The sequence below is a fragment of the Homarus americanus genome, unplaced genomic scaffold (assembly GCF_018991925.1).
Source record: "Homarus americanus isolate GMGI-L3 unplaced genomic scaffold, GMGI_Hamer_2.0 scaffold48354, whole genome shotgun sequence".
Taxonomy (NCBI): Eukaryota; Metazoa; Arthropoda; class Malacostraca; order Decapoda; family Nephropidae; genus Homarus; species Homarus americanus.
Genome location: NW_024723833.1, coordinates 430,806 through 451,431, shown reverse-complemented (window position 1 = coordinate 451,431; position 20,626 = coordinate 430,806). Strand labels below are relative to the sequence as shown.

At 39.3% G+C, this 20,626-nt stretch overlaps 1 protein-coding gene across 4 annotated transcripts in view; it reads left to right on the top strand.

The window, feature by feature from the left end:
* LOC121863712 (DNA polymerase delta catalytic subunit-like) overlaps nucleotides 1–20,626 on the top strand; it is a 115,691-nt gene that overhangs the window by 30,229 nt on the left and 64,836 nt on the right. For all 4 annotated transcript variants that reach the window (XM_042362450.1, XM_042362451.1, XM_042362452.1 and 1 more), the window contains exons 5-8: nucleotides 1,171–1,343; nucleotides 12,543–12,808; nucleotides 19,958–20,060; nucleotides 20,305–20,413. In XM_042362450.1, the coding sequence (XP_042218384.1) occupies nucleotides 1,171–1,343; nucleotides 12,543–12,808; nucleotides 19,958–20,060; nucleotides 20,305–20,413 (651 nt within the window). The remainder of the gene's footprint in view (nucleotides 1–1,170; nucleotides 1,344–12,542; nucleotides 12,809–19,957; nucleotides 20,061–20,304; nucleotides 20,414–20,626) is intronic.

The window sequence follows — 20,626 nt, the reverse complement described above, 5'->3', positions numbered from 1 at the left end:
TCCACCCAAACTATAAATGCGTATCTGACTTTAGAGCTGTGGAACTGAAGGCTGTTTTGCGCAGTGCACACCACACTGCCTCCTTAGTATACTGTGTGCTGTATCTTAACTGGCCCTAATTCATTTGTCTTTTACATTCTATGATTTTTTATGACCACCTTAACATTACAGAATCAGTTTAAGATGGATGAAGTGCTCTGAACCCTCTCGCCATTGCTTTAACTTGTTTACTCCATATTAGTGTACAGTATGTTCCCTGCTTTCCTACTTGCTGTATACAATATTTGTTAACTTCAATGTTTTTAATACTGTAGCAGTGTATACAAATAGTATTTGATTTCCATAAATTACAGTGAAGAGATGACATTGAGTGAAAACATTTGAATACATAGTTATTCCTTCTGAATTCTTAACTAGTTTAAATCACTTGGGCTTATTGACAAGTGATATATATATATATATATATATATATATCTTGATAAAATCACACGGGAAAATGGAAACAACGGAGTACCTTAGCTTTCGTCTTTATTCAAGACATCTTCAGTTGCCTCTGAAGATGTCTTGAATAAAGACGAAAGCTAAGGTACTCCGTTGTTTCCATTTTCCCGTGTGATTTTTTATAAGGTAAACTTGGCTGCAAAGACTCGTGAACAATCATAATCATAAGTGAGGGAATGACTCCTGGAATCCTTTTTCCAATTGAGAGATAAACAAATGGTTTAATTCCTTCACTACAGGAGCACCACTTTTAATACTTTATTTGGCTAATGCCAGACAATTTTATTCAGCACAGAGGGGAGCCCGTACACAAATGGTTACTACCCACCTTCTAACCTTGGAGGGGCACAAGTCTTAGGAACTGATTAGTGAAATTAATTTTCTGAATAAATGGATATGATAGATTTTGGTAAGGAGAACTTTTTTGGCTGGTTGTCATCTTTTAAAACTGAGAGATCTAGGTGAGTTTGGGAAATAATTATTCTGTTGCTACATTATTTTGAGAGAGCAACAAAACACCATTATGGGGGTGTGGTGAGTTGAAATAATCATGAGAATTTATTTACCTCTGTCATAATTAGAATTTCAGCATTCATTTTCTCATTTGTGACCATACATATTAACACATTATTATTATTATTTATTTATTTATTTATTATTTTTTTTTAGGGAGTTCCATTGATGGAATGCCTGGACAACATGCTGGTAAAGTGCCAGTGATGCGCATGTATGGAGTTAATGATGATGGGAATTCTATATGTTGCCACGTGCATGGCTTCTCTCCTTACTTCTATGTTACTTGTCCACTAACATTTAAGGAGTCTCATTTGGGAGAATTCAAGGTAAAGATATATTAATATTTTAATTTTATTTTTAGGTGACTGAATGAAGTACTTTTGGCAGGTGAATTAAGGGGACTGTTTGGAAGCTATAAAAGAAGGTGTTTTTGCTCTGTTTTCATATTTTATTTATGACTTGTATAGATGATTACAATTACAGTATCTTCCACCCCTCCCCCCCCAACCCCTATTCCCCTCCTTCCTGATTAGATAGGCCCCATGTAGTTCTCCAGTGCTACTTCGTGGATTCTCCCTTTATTTCAAGTTTGTCTGTCCAGTATTATAACGGAAGGAAGGACTTAAGGCAGCGGCACACTGGGCACTTTCCTCCCAACACGTTGGCTGTTTTTGCTGGCCACTGGCCTGACGGCCCAGCAAGCAGCAGTATTTCGGCTGTTGCAAGAATTAGACAATAGTTTGGCTGGAATAGTGCTCAAAAGAGCTTCATATTAGGAGTTGAATATTTAAGTAAAAGTTAAAATAAATCATGAAACGATAATAATTTCAATTGTAACACATCAAACGGTGACATGTTTCTATTTTTTATTCACTTTAAAACTTCTTTAGTATTATTAAATCATTATTTAGGCTCTTCTTTGACCAGCCAGCCGCTGCCACTTGACAAACTTCACAATGGTTTCCCCAGCACACGTGGGATGTGTATGTGGGAGCTCCGTGTTTTTCGTTGAAAAAAAACAGGGTCATATCAGGAGTACCCAGCCTGATTTCTAGAAAAACTGATTCGTGAGTGAGTAGTTAGTGACGTGACCAGTACAATATCTATCTGTGATCCCCCTAAGTAGATATATTTATCAATTTACTGGTGAATCTGTGACTCTGTGACTGTGATTTCTCTCAGTGCCACAGCTTGTAATCTGAGCCCTAGTCCACCTCACCTTCCTTCTCCCCCACCGTCCCACCAGGCCAGCCACCCCGCTGACCACACAGTTTGACCGACTCCCCACTGCCAGCCTACACTTCCCTCACTAGCTTCGATATGTCTAAATTGGCTGTTAGTGTCAAAAATTCAAATTTCACGAAACAACAGCTGACTGATGTGATAATGGAAGTCCAACGGACTCTCATACAGGACATCATACAACAAATGAATAAGGAGACCATTAGGAAGCTAGAAGAGGCTGACCGGCATCTCACTGACCAGCTAAGTGAGATTAGAAGCAGCTTGGAATTCTCGTAAGGGGAAATAAATGACACAAGGAAAATTGAATGTTGAAGCTAAAGATAACTGAGCACTTAAGACCCAAGTTCAACAACTGAGTGAGGATAATTTCAAGCTCAAAATGGAACTAAAGACAACAGCAGACCGGATGGATTATGTGGATGACAGGGCGGCGAAACAACCTCAGGTTTACCGGAGTCGCCGAAGATGCCGACGAGAACTGGGAGTCGTCCCAGCGCAAAATTTCACGCCTGCTGAATGAATGCTTTAAACTTTCTGAAGTAAAGTTTGACCGTGACAAAGTGTTTTTTCAATGCAGTGAGCTGAAAGGCAGCACTATCTTCGTCAACGAGGACCTCTGACCAGGTACGACTGAAGCCCGCCTACAGCAAATGGACCAGCTTAAAGAAGCCAGGAAACAAGGGAAACACGTGACGTTCAGTCATAAAACTCTTGTTGTGAGGGATCCGGCAAGTGGACACCCGCCCACTCACCCACCCGCTGTACCCCCAAGCCCCTCGAGAACCCCCTCCCCACTGAGAGGGAACCAGCCACTGTCGCTATCACCTGAGGAGTTTCCCCTCCCCCTGCCGGCCAACCCGGGTACTAAACATCTACCCTCTGTGGTAAAAACCAGCAACCCTCAAAACCAAGTGACAGACGCACCTCCCACTCAATCTGGGAACCACCCTCAACAATACCTGTCATCTTAATTCTGTTGGTTGTGGCACTTGTGAGTACATTACCCCCACCCCCCCATTATTATAGCTTTCTTTGATCTTCCTTTTTCACACCTCAGTGACTCTGAGTTTTTACTGTTCCTTAATCAGTATCAATGTTCCTACACTGATGATGCCAGTGTCATTCCCTTAGATGTGCTAGATTATATGTGTTACCGTATTTTGCGGCATAGAAGACGCTGCATCGTGGGAGATGACCTTGATTTTGGAAATGTAGTTCTAGGAAAAACTTTTTATACCTACTAACCGACACCAGTGAAACCTTTGTTTGATATACAGCCCTTTTGGCACCAGTACACACACCTCTGAATGTCGTCACTTAGAACTGCTTATCAGTCGTCATTTTCATGAATTTTTAATAAAAAATCTGTATAAGAAGGTGAAATCTTTAATACAGCACTCATTTTATACACCTGGTCACCTCTGCTTCTAGCTGGTTGTAGTGTTTACATTCTTTCTCTTGATTTTGTCGGTATGATAATGACGCAATTCCTCAATAGATGGCTCTGCCGCACAACTGCCATTAGTAAACAAGCCGCACAGTTGCAGGGGTTGAGTAGCTGCAGCCATTTAATTTTTGTTTTTTGCCTACTGAGAAAGTAAATAATCGTATTTTTCGCAGTACAGTATATCAACAATATTAGTTAAATCAATTGTTTTAGAGTATAGAGAACACTTGTAATTGCTAAGTTGACCCTACGAAAACCTCTGCTACAACCCATCAACTAGTGTCGTGGAAGACGCATGGTAATTTTCAAGGTATATTTTTGTAATAAAAAGTGCGTCTTCTACGCCGCAAAATACGGTACACCCCATTCACCCATGGTGTCGACACAATACTCCCTCATATTGATCCTGATGCCTTTCTACATAACTCACTGGGTTACACCAACCCCAACTGTAACTATTACTTTCCTGACTCTCCCGTGTTTAGTTCTAGTCTTCTACTATCTCATTCCTTCTCCTTAATTAGCCATAACATCAGCAGTATTCCCCTTCATTTAGATACATTTTTCGATCAGTGTATATCTTCTGTTGTCCATAAATTTGATGTACTTGGGTTCTGTGAGACCAAACTCACTAATGATATTGAACATTTGTATTACATTCCTAATAATAATAGACACTGCTTCAGCACATCACAACACAATGGTGGTGTCGCCCTATATGTTGATATCAAGTATAGCACTTCTGTAAGAGATGATGTAAAGGTTCAGGAGGAGTTCATGGAGAGTGTTTTTACTGAATTACGTAACGACACACGAAATATCCTAGTAGGAGTAATCTACAGAAGACTCCACACTAGTGTAAGAAACTTTATTGATAAATTTTCAGAGCTTATCACTATCATAAGTTCAGAGACGAAACTTTACTACATTATAGGAGATTTCAACCTTGATCTATTAAAATCAGAAACCGACACCTCAGTATTAGACCTTCTTGCTACCTGTCATTCTAAACTCTTCTTCAACACTATAACCAAACCCACTAGAGTAACTGCCACTGTGATAGATCATATCTGGACTAACAACACTCCTAACAATCTAGCAAGTGGAATTATTATAACAATATCTCAGATCATTTCCCAGTTTTTGCCATGTATAAAACAGCCACAAGACCTGAAAGGTCTAGTAGAGTCTCAATACAATAGAGAGACTACTGCACCGACAACATGCTCCTTTTGAAAACAACTTAATGAATTCTAACTGGCATCTTGTCTATGCCTCCGACAACAACGTAAACAACTGCAACTTTTCTTGCATCTTCAATGCTTGCTTTGATAAGTGCTTCCCCGCTCAAGACTAAGTCATTGAAAAATGTATCCATTTCCAAACCCTATATCACAAGTGAAATAAAGATAATGATAAAAGAAAAACACAAACTCCCAAAGGAAATTTGCAAAAAGACCCATAACTTTCGGTGATGCTTACCGAAGTATCAGAAATAGAGTACCGTATATACCCGTGTATAGCACGAGTTCTTAAGACCAAATTTTTGGGCAAAAAGTTGGGGGTCGACCTCTATACGGGTAATAGTTTCGTTAGGTTGAAAAATATTTACCAGTAACTACCAGTAAACAATGGAAACGACGCACCAACGCACCACCCGCTGTGAGTGTCGGTACAGTTGCCAGGGCAGATCTCTTGCGTCATCATAGCAAGCCCAAAGTAGCCAAATGCATGGTATGGTATGCACAGGAGTATGTAAAACATAAAGTATTCATTTTTAAAAGTTTATTTATAGATACATAAATTTTTGTTAATTAAATTTGAAACATCAATATGATGTGAGTCAGGTCATCTACACACAGTTGCCAGTTTCAAAATTTTCCTTTTAAAATTTTAAGTTACCGAGTATTTCTTTTCCCAAATCGTTTTACAATACTGTAGGTAAAACAGTATACTATTGTGCAAACCCCACAGAAAAAAAATTAACAAATGGAGACACCAAAAATGTAAAAAAAAAAAATGCTGTCTGACTTGCAACACTGTTGGTAGGGTCAGGTGGTTCTAACGGTACCTGCCAGGACCCGGTAATCAAATTTATAACAATATCTAACCTCAATTACTGTAGTTTATCTGATGTAGGCAATATGAAGTAAAAAATACCAGTTAAAGTGAGAAATTGGAAGAGAATAAACAAGAAAGATGTTGGGCTATTTTTGGTAGGGCTGAGGGAGAGAGTACCAGCTGTTTGGTCTTTTTTGGCGGGAGAGTCACGCAAATATCCGTACTAGTATTTGTTTGGTGTCTTCTGTATTTTTAAAAATGAATACTTGTAAATTAAAAGTACCGTAACATTGTATTATATAAAAACTTGTCATATTTCTGGAAAATAAGAAGCAAGAAAATAAGAATACACCGGTAAACACAATTTCAACGTACGCTAAAATTAAAAGCTGCTTAAGAAGGGCCGATGCAAACACAAAGCCTCCACGACCAGGGCTCTGCCGTATCAGCTAGACGGTACACGTGTTTTTCGAATCGTTTTCAGTTAAAAAACTTTTACATCACAAGTGAATTAGGATAGAATATTATTGTAATATAACAGTTTTTAACTGAAAACCATTCGAAAAGGCGATTACGGTAACATCTTTTGAACGAAAGAAAGCGAGTCATTGTTTTTGTCACGATTTTATCCCACTTTCCACTATAATACGTACGTCATTTCAGCAAAAATATTACATTTCCATATTCTCAGAAATAAATAGTAGTTTTGCTGAAACGTGATGTATTTCAATGTAAATTAGGATAAACTACATGAAAACAAAAGACTTTACCTAACCTTCCGATGTTCAAGATATGTTACTCGTATTTTTAATAGTTTTCGGTTAAAATACTGTTATATTAGTGATATTCTATTCATACTGTGGTTGATATAATACCTTCACGGAAATGTAATATTTTTTGCTGAAATGACATACGTATTACAGTGGAAAGTGGGATAAAATTGTGATGAAAACAATGACTTTCGCTTTGTTTCGTTCAAAAGATGTTACCGTAATCACTTTTCGAATGGTTTAGTTAAAAAACTGTTGTATTGTATTACAATAATATCCTAATTGACTTGAATAAATATTACGATACCATATTTCTGAATATTTTCATTAAAATCCATCAAAATCATTTTCTTGTCATCGTCTGCAGCACCAAACAGCTTCTCCCAGTCCTCTCCTTGAACAGGGCTAGAGGGTACGTGTTTTTCGAATCGTTTTCAGTTAAAAAACTATTACATCACACGTATATTTTACCTAAACTGCGCCTGAATGAATATATTCTCGGAAATAAATAGTAGTTTTGCTGAAACGTGATGTATTTCAATGTAAAATAGGATAAAATACATGACGAAAACAAAAGACTTTACCTAAGCTTCCGATGTTCTTGAGATGTTATTCGTTTTTTTAATAGTTTTCGGTTAAAATTCTGTTATATTACAATGATATTCTATTCATACTGTGCTTGATATACTACATTCACGGAAATGTAATATTTTTTGCTGAAATGACGTACGTATTACAGTGGAAAGTGGGATAAAATCGTGACGAAAACAATGACTTGCGCTTTCTTTCGTTCAAAAGATGTTACCGTAATCACTTTTCGAATGGTTTAGTTAAAAAACTGTTGTATTACAATAATATTCCCTCCTAATTGACTTGAATGGAAATATACAATATTTTTGTTGAAACTACCCGCGTTTCAGTGTAAAGTGTCGTAATAATAAATGGTAAACAAGTTTATAGGACGTAGTGTTTTTCTGAAGGTTTTGTTGTTCCTTTACCCTCAAAAACTTGGGTCGACCTATAAACGAGGAATATCATAAATTAACGATTTCTTGGTCAAAAAATCGGGGTCGACCTATATACGAAGGGGGGTTATAGACGAGTATATACGGTAACTCAAGCAGTAAAAAATGCCTGACGTAGCTATTATACAAATAAGCTCCAGTCAGCATCAGGCGACAGTAAGAAAACCTGGAATGTCATACAGGTTGGCAACCCTTTATCCGAATTTCCGAAAACCGAAAAGCTCTGAAAACCGAAAGTTTTTTGTGGAGCAATTTTTTTTTTTTTTTTTTTTTTAAACAGGGATTAGCCTATCCAGGCATAGATCACTGACCCACATCGGGGCCTGGGGGGCGAAAATGTAATAGTAATACTAATTATAATAATAATAATTATAATAATAATAATAATTATAATAATAATAATAATAATAATTATAATAATAATTATTTATAGTAAATAAAAAATTTAATTAAAAAATACATCATAATAAAATAATAATGATAACAATAATACTGTATTAATAAAATAATAATAATAATAATAATAATAATAATAATAAAGAAATACAAGAATGAAAAAAAAATTAAAAGCGAGTAACACGACCTAGACCTATGAATTATTATTATTACCTGTATTATTATTATTATTATTATTATTATTATTATTATTATTATTATTATTATTATGATTATTATATTTTCGCCCCCCAGACCCCAATGTGGGTCAGTGACTTGTGCCCGGATGGGCTAATACCAAAAAAAAAAAAACCATTCTGAAAACCGAAAAATTCCAAAATCCGAAATGCCTCTGGTTCCAAGGATTTCGGATAAGGGATTGTCAACCTGTAATTCTATTCAGAACAGAAACACTCAGTCTTCAGCCCCCCACCCAGCTTTTATGATAAATGATTCAGTTGTAACAGAACCCTCCCCCAATGCCAACCACTTCAATGAATATTTTATAATTGTTGGCAAAAATCTTGCAAAGAGCATCCCTGATAACCATGAGGAATTTAGAGCCTACCTGCAAAACAGACAGCAAAATGAGCTGTTCTTATCCCGTCACAACAGATGAATTACTGGCCATCATAAAAATGTCCAAAGATGCAGCAGCAGGCGAAGACAATATACCAATGAGCATCATTAAGACAGTGGCCCACTTATTACTACCTGTTCTCCTACACTTTTGTAACTCCTCCTTCACTAGTGGTGTCTTTCCTGATAAACTGAAAATTGCTTAAGTTCACCCAGCATATAAAAAATCTGGGGACAAAGGTCTCTTCAAGAACTACCTCCCCATATCAGTCCTCCCAGCCTTGAATAAGATACTGGAGAAGCTAGCATGTAGTAGACTAAATTCCTTCTGCAGTGTCAATAACATCTTTACAAACTCCCAGTTTGGATTTAGAGCTAGAAGGTCGACTGAGAGTGCTCTGCTATCCTTTACTAATGACATCTTAAACTCCTTTGATGACAGTCAGCTCACAGTCGATATATTCTTGGACCTCTGTAAAGCCTTCGATACTGTCGATCATACCATCCTCCTTTCAAAGCTTGAACATAACAGCATTAGAGGCCTATCCCACAATTGGTTTACCTCATATCTGTCCAACAGGAAGCAGTATGTCTGCTATAATAATCACTGATCTGACTCCTCGCCAATGTTGTAGGGCGACCCCAAGGATCCATCCTCGGTCCAGTACTGTTTTTGTTGTATATAAACGATATATAGTCCATGCCAGCACACTCGTAAAATACAACTTATTTGCAGACAATAGTAATCTCTATGCCAGCAACTCAGACCTTCATTCCTTGATGAGAACTATGAACACTGAATTGACCAAAGTTTGGACCTGGGTAATACTTAATAAACTGACGTTAAACCTCGAAAAAACCCACTTCATGATCTTTCACAGAAGGAAAAACTTACCCCCAGACTTGGGCCCCCTGTACCTTGGTAATACAGTCATCAAACGCGAACAAAATACTAAATTCCTCGTAGTTATTGTTGATGAGAAACTTAACTGGAGAAACCACATACAAGCCATTCACAGTTAAGTCGATAAACAGTGCGGCATCATGTATCACACTCGACAGTCACTCAGCAATGAAAGAAGTCCATCATGATCTTGTTTACCAACACCTGATACACTGTCACACACTCTGGGGGCCTCTGGTTCTTCAAAAACACAATCCCTGGTTACTGCACAAAAGAGAGTTGTATGGACAATGACCAACTTGAAAAAAAAAACATCACAGAAACGAAAAATTTGCTAAATTCAAAATTTTAAAATTTGAGGATATTAACACCTACTGCTGTGCCCTCTTTGTTTATAAATCTATCAATCACTTGCTTGACAACAATTATTTCCAGTTCCTAAATAATCAGAGATACAACTTAAGGCACCCAGAGCTGCTAAGACCACCACCCCTCATGTGCTCCTCCCATTCCCAGACCTCCGTAAAATATCACGGTGTGAAGGTGTGGAGCAACTTACCCCCACCCATCTGAGCAAAGACTACGCTCCCTTCCTTTAAATCTTCTCTTAAAAAATATCTATTGTCTAGGTATTAATATTTTTTGTAATGCCTATTATATATACAGTGCCTGCTTTTATTGTACCACCAAAACTGTTTTATCAGAATTTATCATGTAGATAGATAAGAAATTGCTATTGCAATAAATATATTTGCCAACTAACTAGACATAATCCTGACAACTCTGTCCTCTTGTTCAACCTTAATACTGTACAGCGTATATTTTACTGCTTCCCCCATTATATTTCTGTTTTTCAATTCCACTGTAACTTATGTATATACTCATAATATAAATGTAAAAAAAAAAATAAAAAATAAAAATATCGAAGTGGTAACCGTGGTAACATACTGATATGTTCTTATTGCCACCATGCTATTGTACTATTCCAGATGATACTAAATGTTACATAATACTTCCTTGAGATAAATGTACAATATATATGAGGTGCCTACAAGAGGCCTCAGGTTCTCAGCTGGCTCAGCCATGTTAATATTGTTATTATTATCCACTCTGTATATGTGTTTTCTGGCTAAATAAACTGTTTCAATTCAATTCAATTCATATTCTAGGAAGGTTATTTGGAGTTGTGAAGCACAGCACAAATTAATAGAGAGCATTAACGGCTAATTTATTCTGTGGGACTACAGACATGAGCACTTCAGCAAAAACCTCCTGAAGAAGAACCAGTGGAAGGACACCCTAGAACTGCAAGAGGAATTCCCAGTGTGACAAAAACGTTTCTTTGTTTAGCTGGTCGAACCGTGTTGGCCCAGCATGGTTGGGAGGAAAAGTGCCCAGTGTGCTGCTGCCTTTACCCCGCCATTTTTTTTTTTAGAGCATGCCTTCTGTCACAGGGGGACTATCCCTGTTTTTCCAACAGGATTTTCAGGAACCCAGCCTTCACGGTTGGTGAGGTACTACTGTATACAATTAATTAATTCATTAATTAAACAAAGACCTATTATAATTTTGAAGGGAAGAATATTTATAGGGTAAGCAATGCTTACTTTGCTTCTTAGAAATACACGCCACAGACTGTACCTGTAGAATGTGAAATATATCCTGAAGTATAATTTAATATTTCTTTAGATTTACTGGTTATCCTTCTTGCACTGTTTATGAAACAGCTTAGCATTTTCCATTTAGGGAAAGGCTTAGTGCTGTACCAGCCTGTATGAAATGTTAGCTAACAGTGTAGAAAATTAATGGAAATAGATTATTTGATGATGATGACACCAATAAATAAGAATATAGCAAGTTCCCATTGAATGAAAGGGTTAGGTTCCATTAAAACACTTTCGTTAGGTGGATTATGGTTATCAAAACCATTTTTTTTTATGTATTATCTTGTATTTACAGTATATAGTTTTTAGAATAGTAATTGGCAGCACAATGTGTCAGGCTAATTGTGTAAGAGACAAGAAATGTGTGGAAAAAGGGTGAATATAATATGGTTTTGTAAACAGTAAACCCTTGTTATTTGTGGATTTACCATTCGTGGTTTTGACTATTCATGGTAAGCAGATGTTGGCACGCTCACGAGCCTCTGTGGGCATCCGACTGGCTGGGAACGTATCCCATTGAACCCCATGTTATAATGATCCCAATTTATGATATTTCAACCAGCAATAGGTTTTTCAGGAACCTAACTCCATCATAAATAGGGGCTACCTGTATGAGGGTGGATGTGTTAGCAAATGATGAATTGAATCATAGTAACAGGGGGAAAGAATGTAATGGGTATAATGAGAAGTGTAAGAATAATGATGTTAAATTGACAAAGCTAGGGATGTATAGAGGAATTTTTATACTGACAGTAGTAATTGGATATGAGGCACAGACGCTGGATGCAAGAGGGAGGAGCTGATTGGAAGAGACAGAAAAATTTTGTTTGAGAGCAACTTTTGGGTTGAATAGGAGGCAGACAACAGAAAAATATAGAAATTAGATAGAAGAATTATCTGAGAACTGACCACGCTTGGTTCAGGTAGTACAGTACAGAAAAATGTAGTGAATGGGATTTAAAGGATTGCTAAAAAAAGGTTTTGATTCAAAGTATTGTAGTTGGGAGAAGGGAAAAGCAAAATGAAGGTGGAAGGATTCTGTGAAGGACATCCAGGAAACAGCAGTGTGCATAAGAAATAGGAGTTCATGGTGTCAAATGGTTTATGGGGATTTTCCAGCAATTAAGTGAATGGATGACAGCGAATGTAAATAGAGATTGGTTGTGTTTACCACCTTACAGTATAGTAGGAAAGGCTGATGCTTACGGTACAGTATATGCTTGAAAGAAAATGGTTATCAATGTAGGTGAAGTGTTTAGGTGGTAAGGTATGAATTACTCAGATATATGCACAGGTGTTAATAAATTAGTACTTTATACCATTATGGTTGTTTTATAATGTTTTTTATATATTTTTCAAGTTATTGCATTCAGTAATTTATGTTTTTGTTTACAGAATGTTCTCAATCGTGTGATTCTTGATGACATGAAGTCCAACAGGGAAAGTATATCAGATGCTGTATTAGCAGTAGATATAGTTAGCAAAGAGAGTATATATGGCTTCCATGGAAATAAAAAAGTACCATTCCTGCAAATAACACTTGCTCTTCCAAGACTAATTCCTGCAGCAAAGCGACTTCTTGGGGAGGGGAAGGTGTTTGTGAACGGTATTGGAACTCCCGTATATGAAGCATATGAATCAAATATTGATTTTGAAATCAGGTGAGAGTATGACTAATATTTTTAGTTTTAATATTCAAGAAATATTGAATATTTGTCGTATCTATGGATTCATTTGTGATCTTGCATATGCAAGTTGGCTATGAAATAGTGTGTGTGAGGCATTTCTGCTTGTAATTTCAATCCAGCTTTTTCAGATTCTACAATGTTAATGTAGTAATCACCAGCCCAGAATAGGTGTACAGGTGTGTGTAGATGACGAGCACTAATTAGGAAGACCATAATGGAGAATCACTTACGTGGTGTCCAATAATAACGTGGTTCTAACACCAGCTATAGTTCCCAATGCTGCACATGCCGTTACATCGCTGGCCTCTCATTGGCTGAGTAAGTTTTGTCATGGCTTCACGTGCCTCTGAATGGTCATGCTCTGTGGCATGTACGTCAGTGTTCCACTGTCCCCACAACCTACACGTGCTCCTTGGAGACTGTGAAAAAGGCCAAAATTCCTATCTTGTGTAACTCAAGAATCTTATTTCTCTCTGATTGGTTGATACGTCAGTGTACCACTGACCTCTTCATATACAGTCTCTCCTCGACTTACGACTGGGTTCCGTCCCAACAACCAGGTCGTAACTCAATTTGGTTGTAAGGCGAAAAGGCGAAAATAATACATAGAAATTCTAAAATGAAATACAGTACAGTAAAAGTAATCATTAATGAAAAATGAATAAAGTGTGACTGAGCACTTACCTTTAATGTAGTCAGCGGAATGCACACGGGGCCTCAATAATTTTCCATTCGGCATGATTACATGTTGGATCAGGAAACTGAGAGGAGGAAGAACCTTGGGGCTACCAGGTGGGTCATCCAATTTTGCTTTCTTCGAATGGAACAGCATAGCACTTACTTTTGAGGCTGAGGTATTACGGATTATCTTTAGGAGTGAAGAGGCAGTGGTGGGGCGTGAGGAGACAGCAGGTGGGGGCTGCAAAACTCTCGTAATTTAAGGCTGTGTTTGCCTTTTCTTTTCGTAAAATCTCCTGCCTTGGCAACAAGTATGTACGGATGATCTCTGTCTCCAACTTTGCAGCCTTTCAACATTTTGATCCATTTCTTCGAACATTTGCATCCCTTTATTAATAGTAGCAAATGCCTCTGCTATTTGTTTCACTGAAAACTTTTTTGGAGGTGCAGGTTCTTCTTTAACATTTTGTCTCTCCTCTTCTTCTGCAAATTTCTGTGCATACAGTTCAATAAGATCCTTGTTACTTAGCTTTTCTGCTACATTTTCCACCAACTGCTCAACATCTTCATTATCAATTTCCAACTCCAGCTGTTTACCCAACTCCACTATCTTGTTACTAATCTCAGAAATTGCTTCATCTTCACTAAATCCTTGAAACTGTTCACATATCTTTTCAGGACCTTCTTCCATATTCCATTCATGCACTGACCTGTAACCTCATCCCATGCTGTAGCTATGTTCTTTGTACTTTGCAAAATGTTGTAGTCCTTCCAAAACTCTCTGAGCGTTTTCTCACCTTCAGTAGCAGCAACAGCCTGAGTGAAGGTCGTACGTAAATAATTCGCTTTAAATACAGCAATAGCACCTTGATCCATGGGTTGGATGATAGAGGTAGTGTTAGGTGGAATGTAAACTACCTTAACATCAGGGTGCAGGTCGTGCAGGTGTGGTGGGTGTCCCGGAGCATTATCTAAAATTAATAAAATCTTGAAGGCAACCCCTTGTTGCAGACAATACTCCTTGGTTCGTGGAATGAAACAACTAAGGAACCAATCCTCAAACAGTGCTAGGGTCATCCATGCTTTCTTAATACTGTGATAAAACACTGGCAGTGCGTGCTTGCGGACATTTTTAAAAGCCCTTGGGTTCTCTGAATGAGATATATCATGAAGGGTTTTGCTTTGAAACCAGCTACATTCCCCCCCAACAGAAGTGTGATTCGGTCCTTCTTTGCCTTGAATCCCGGCATTGTTTTCGCCTCTTTGTGGATGTATGTCCGTTCAGGCATGCGCTTCCAAAATAAGCCAGTTTCATCCACATTAAATATTTGCTTAGGCAAATAATTTCCCTCCACGATGACACGATGTAGCTCCTCCTTAAAAGCTTCAGCAGCACCCACATCAGCACTTGCTGCCTCTCCACTCACCTTTGCACTGTGCAAACTGTAACAGTTCTTAAACCTTTGGAACCACCCATGACTTGCTGTGAAGGTTTGGTCGCACTCATCTTCTGCCTGCTCTTTCAGGCTTTCGAAAAGGCTTCTTGCCTTAGCCTGTATGGTTAGAAGGCTTTAGGGTACACGCTTTTGCAGCTGATCTTCCATCCACCTCACAAGTAATTTCTCCATCTCATGAAGAGGACCTTGTCTATTTTTCGTTATTACTGTTCCCTTTATAGGTGCTGATCCTTTCACTACCTCACGAATTCGTTCCTTGTCCTTCAAAATTGTTGATATCATCGAGTGAGAGAAGCCAAGGTTGCGTGAAATGGTTGCTACCGTTTTTCCATTTTCATATTGCATTATTATTTTAATTTTCATCTCAAAAGTAATTGACTCTCTTTTTCTTCTCAGCACCACGAGAACTCTCAATTTTATGCTTGCCAGCCATTTTAAAGGGATTTACAAACGAAAATTTTGTCAGTACAGTACACAGCGCAATCACTAACAAACACCAACTGAGCGGGCTACGACGTGGTTGCTGTACACCATGAGGCGGCCCAGCCCAAACTATCGTACGGCATCACATTACGACCAAACGTCGGGACTCGAAAGTACGCAATGTGAAAAATATTTTATACGACCATGGCCGTTGTATGTCTGGGTTGTCGTAAGTCGAATACAGGTACTCCTCGACTTACGACCTACTCGACTTACCTCCTTCCACACTCAAACCATCCTCTGAGCTATGGACACAGTTCAGGCAGTCAACCAGCTGACTCACAGACGTGTGACTGCTGCACTGGGTGTGTGTATGCCTTGACGTTATGTCGGGGGGAGGGAGGGAGAGCAGCTACACAGTTATAGCCCAGTAACCCACCGGCTCAACACACATTCACTTTCCACACACTGATGCTCTAGATTTTTCCTTATTTTATAGTTTTATATTTTCTTTATTTCTAAGCCACATTAGAGTATTGTAAAGATTTTTCCACAACTTTAATAGTTTCATTGCATGTAACAATATATGAGACGGCTGGGCTGGTAAGTTGGCCATGCAGTTTAAAGCTAAGGCCTTGGCTATAACCAGCTCCACACACATTCACTTCTCACACATACACACCATGCTCTTCTTTTTTCTTATTTTATAGTTTTATTTGTGTGTGTTTGATACTACAATAATACAGGTAAAATAAATAATTGTCCTAAGGGCAAACACATAAAGGGAATATACATTTCTTTGTACACAAGTAAAAATGTATTCCCCCCCCCCCGAGTCCGCAAATGTTCGCACGATTCGCGGCCATTTTGAGAACCTAACCCCCGCAAATTTGGGGGGGTCCCCTGTACAGTAAATCCTTGGTATTCGCGGGGGTTAGGTTTCAAGGAATAGCGAGAATTGGCAAAACCACAAATGGCAACTTGTACTACCTTAGTGCACTAATGTATACCTATACTGTGTATGAGAAACTTAAGTCACCAATATTAGTTACCTTCATATGGAGGTTTGGAGCTTGCTGAAGTGGTGTACTGTACAGTAGGGAGAAAGCATAGGGAGATCATGAGGATCACTGTTGGAAGAGGGTGATGCAGTGGTGGTTGGTGGAGAGGCAGGTGGTGAAGAGGCTGGTGGTGAGGTGGTGTGTGGCCGGGAGGCAGGTGGTGAAGTGGCGCGTGGCCAGGAGGCTGGTGGTGAGGTGGTGTGTGGCCGGGAGGCAGGTGGTGAAGTGGCACGCGTGGCCAGGAGGCTGGTGGTGAGGTGGTGTGTGGCCGGGAGGCAGGTGGTGAAGAGGCGCGTGGCCAGGAGGCTGGTGGTGTGTGGCCGGGAGGCAGGTGGTAAAGAGGCGCGTGGCCAGGAGGCTGGTGGTGAGGTGGTGTGTGGCCGGGAAGCAGGTGGTGAAGTGGCGCATGGCCAGGAGGCTGGTGGTGAGGTGGTGTGTGGCCGGGAGGCAGGTGGTGAAGAGGCGGGTGGCCAGGAGGCTGGTGGTGTGTGGCCGGGAGGCAGGTGGTGAAGTGGCGCATGGCCGGGAGGCAGGTGGTGAAGTTGCGCATGGCCGGGAGGCAGGTGGTGCGTGGCCGGGAAGCAGGTGGTGAGGTGGTGCATGGGTGGGAGGTGGGTGGTAGAGCGGCAGCAGCAGCTGATTGAGTCAGGAAGAGAGACAAATTAGCTAGGCGAGTGGTTGGTTCTTTCTTGTAGAACTTCATGATTGGTAGTTGTTTCCTCTTGGCTTTGAGGTTTTTAAACATTTCCTGCTTTGGAACCAATGCCTGGTTGAGTCCTCAGACAATCTTAAGGTTCTTTTCCATGGAAGGGTCGGGGTCAACAGTGAAATTAATTACCAACTTTACCTGTCGACATAGTTCGCCAAAATTGTCCAAGCCCCAACCTTCTTGTTGTAATTCCATAATGTCTTCCTCTTCATCTTCCTTGGCACTTTTTACCAACTCTTCCAAATCTTCTTCTGTCAGCTCCTCTCCAAGCCCATCAATCAGCTCTTCTATGTCTTCAGCAGCCATGTCCACAAACCCCTCACCACCCAACTGACGTGCAACACTCACAATGTCATTCACATCCTTTACTATGAACGGAAATCCCTGGAAGTTATTCATACACTCAGGCCATAAGGTTCGCCAACAAGCATTCACTGTCTCTGGTTTGAGTTCTTTGAATGATTCACTGATGTTGGTAATGCAGTCCACAATGCTGTACTCCTTCCAGCACTTGTTAACATTAAGGTCAGGGTCTGTGACCATGGCCCTATGGATACGACCAAAAGATCGTCGTGTGTAATATGCCTTGAAGGTGCATATTACACCCTGATCAAGAAGCTGAATAAGATCAGCCACCTCTACACCTGAATGGCTAAACCTCAATCTTTCTGGGTAGCCTGGTGCATTGTCTATCAATAATAACACCTTGAATTCCATTTTCTTGGAAGCAAGGTTCTTTTCCACTTCTGGGACAAAGCATTTATGGAACCAATCCAGGAATGCTTGCACAGTTTCCTATGCCCTTGTGTTTGACTGGCAAAAGGTTCCTGTTTTTACCCTTTAAAGTCCTAGGGTTTGCTGAGCGGTAAAGCAAGCCAGGTTTGATCATGTGGTCAGCTGCACTGCCACAGAAGATGAGCATCACTCTTGTCTTTGGCTGCCTTGGACCCAGGGGCACACCTCTTCTGCTTATTAATGAATGTTCTATCAGGCATCTTTTTCCAATATAGACTGGATTCATCGGCATTAAAAACTTGCTCTGGTCTATAGCCTTTCTCTTCTATTATTTTCTTTAATTTTGCAGGAAGTGCACCTGTGGCACTAAAAGTTGGCTCAATAGCCACACTAGCCCCTTCACCACCTGTTGACTCTTAAAAATGGGCATGAAGACTCTTAGCCTTCTCACGAGTTATGTTGCTGTGGATCAGCACAGTTTTGCGGTGCTGGTCTTCAATCCAAATGTTCATTGCTGTTTCTGTTTTTACTATGTTCTTGTCATGAACAATCTGTGCCACTTTAGCACTTGCAGGAGCAATCGCTTGAACAGAATCACGAATTGCTAGTTCATTCTTCCTTATGTGCCACACTGTGGATTCGTTCTTACCAAACAACCGACCAGCCGTGGCAGCACTCCTCCCCTTCTTTAATTTATCTAATAATTCAGCTTTCTTTGTCAGGATCATCACTGACTTTTGCCTTTTACGTTTCACTCCATTAGCATCACTAGCACTACTAGGCAGTCTTTTAGGGGTCATGTTAACACAGAAACACTAAAGTTTTGAGTACAACACAAGAGATGATGCGTTGCAGGCAATGGTTGAGCACGAACAGAGTTGGAGGAGATGCTGCGGGCACGTGGGGTGACTGGTTGCCTGCAGGAGAGGCTCACAAACTAGCTACCATAGACACCATCTGCTTACCACGAATCGTTGAAATCGCGATCACAAACTTGCGAATTACAAGAGTACTGCACAGTCAGCCAAAGATGCACCGACCCCACCCTGGGTCTCGTGCTCGCTATTTTACCTGGCAATACTTGGTAAAGGAAGGCTGTATGTAAAGGTGATTGTATCACTGTCAGGACAATTATTAAACAAACCAAAGGTAGAATTATTATAATAATAAACTATTCATTGTTATTTAAGGTCATGACAAGTTTCCAAATGTTCATATATTTGTTTAAATAATGAAGAAAATTATATTTATGAATTGGCAACTGAACTACAACCACAGCTGCCACAAGATTCTCACATCAAATTTTTTTCATTATTTTAGCAAATATACGAACATTTGGAAATGCCTCATGACCTAAAATAACAATGAATAGTTTATTATTATAATAATTCTACCTTTGGTTTGTTTAATAATTATCCTGACAGTGATACAGCCGAAAACAGATCCACCAATCACATTCACCTTTACATACAGCCTTCCTTTACCAAGTATTGCCAGGTAAAATAGCGAGCACGAGACCCAGGGTGGGGTCGGTGCGTCTTTGGCTGACTGTACATGATAACATGAAGAGTAGATCATATTTGGGGGTTCTGCCACACTCAACCTTTCAATGAGGGAGGCTTCAGCAAGTGAGTGTGATGCTCTGGGAATTATGAATGTTACCTTTAGTGTTGCACAGCTGTTGAGGGAAATTTTCTTATAAATATCACTTGCAGTATTGGTGTGATGAGTAAGCAGCAGATGTCTGTTTTACCATAATTTCATTCATTTAGACCCCATCTACAATGTTTTAACAAGGTGATTTATTGTTGGTACCTAATAACCAATATAATTCATGATTTTTGCAAGAAAAGTCTGTTTAATAATCATAAATGTCTAAATAGAATTGTGAAGTACCTCACGAACTTCAGCTAAGGAATGTTTCATGGTTTCAGGGGGGCTAAGATGAGGAGGAATGACCTTGTTTAGAAAACCATAAAATCCATGAATCCAACATGCTTTTATTCTTAGCAGTGACAGATCTCCAACGTTATAGCGGGATACATTTTTGGTATTTCAGATTTATGGTGGATACTCATCTGGTGGGATGTTGCTGGGTAGAACTCCCAGCCAAAACGTGGAGCATCAGAAAAGAGAAACTTGACACTCGGTGTCAGCTTGAGGTGAACAAGATAATTATAAGATAGAGAGATACTGTACCTACATTATAGCAAGAACATGTTTAAAATGTGAAGAAGAGTCAAGTTACTGTATTCATTATTTTTAAAGTGAAAGTTATTTCTATTTACTCTTGACTAATTTTTTAAAAGTAAAATTAGTTTTTGGCCTCTGGCATATATTTAACCATACATATATAAGTTACTTCTCAAGTAGACATTGATATCTACTATTTCTGCTTTGTCACAGGTGGATGTAGCATGGAATAAGTTTGTGGTTCATGAACCAGAGGGCGACTGGGCACGAGTGGCACCATTCAGAATCCTCTCATTTGATATAGAATGTGCTGGACGTAAAGGTAAGGAGATAATTGACAACTACTGTACTTTGTTAGGTTAAGACTGGAGTGTCTCATAGTACAGACCTTCTGTTAGGCCTCATCAATAATTTGAGTTACAGAAATATGCATAAATAATATGCTTTTAATGTAATTGTTGTCAGTACAGTAGAACGTCGATATAACGCAAGATATGTTCTAAGAGAGGTCGCTTTAAACCAGATTCACACTAAA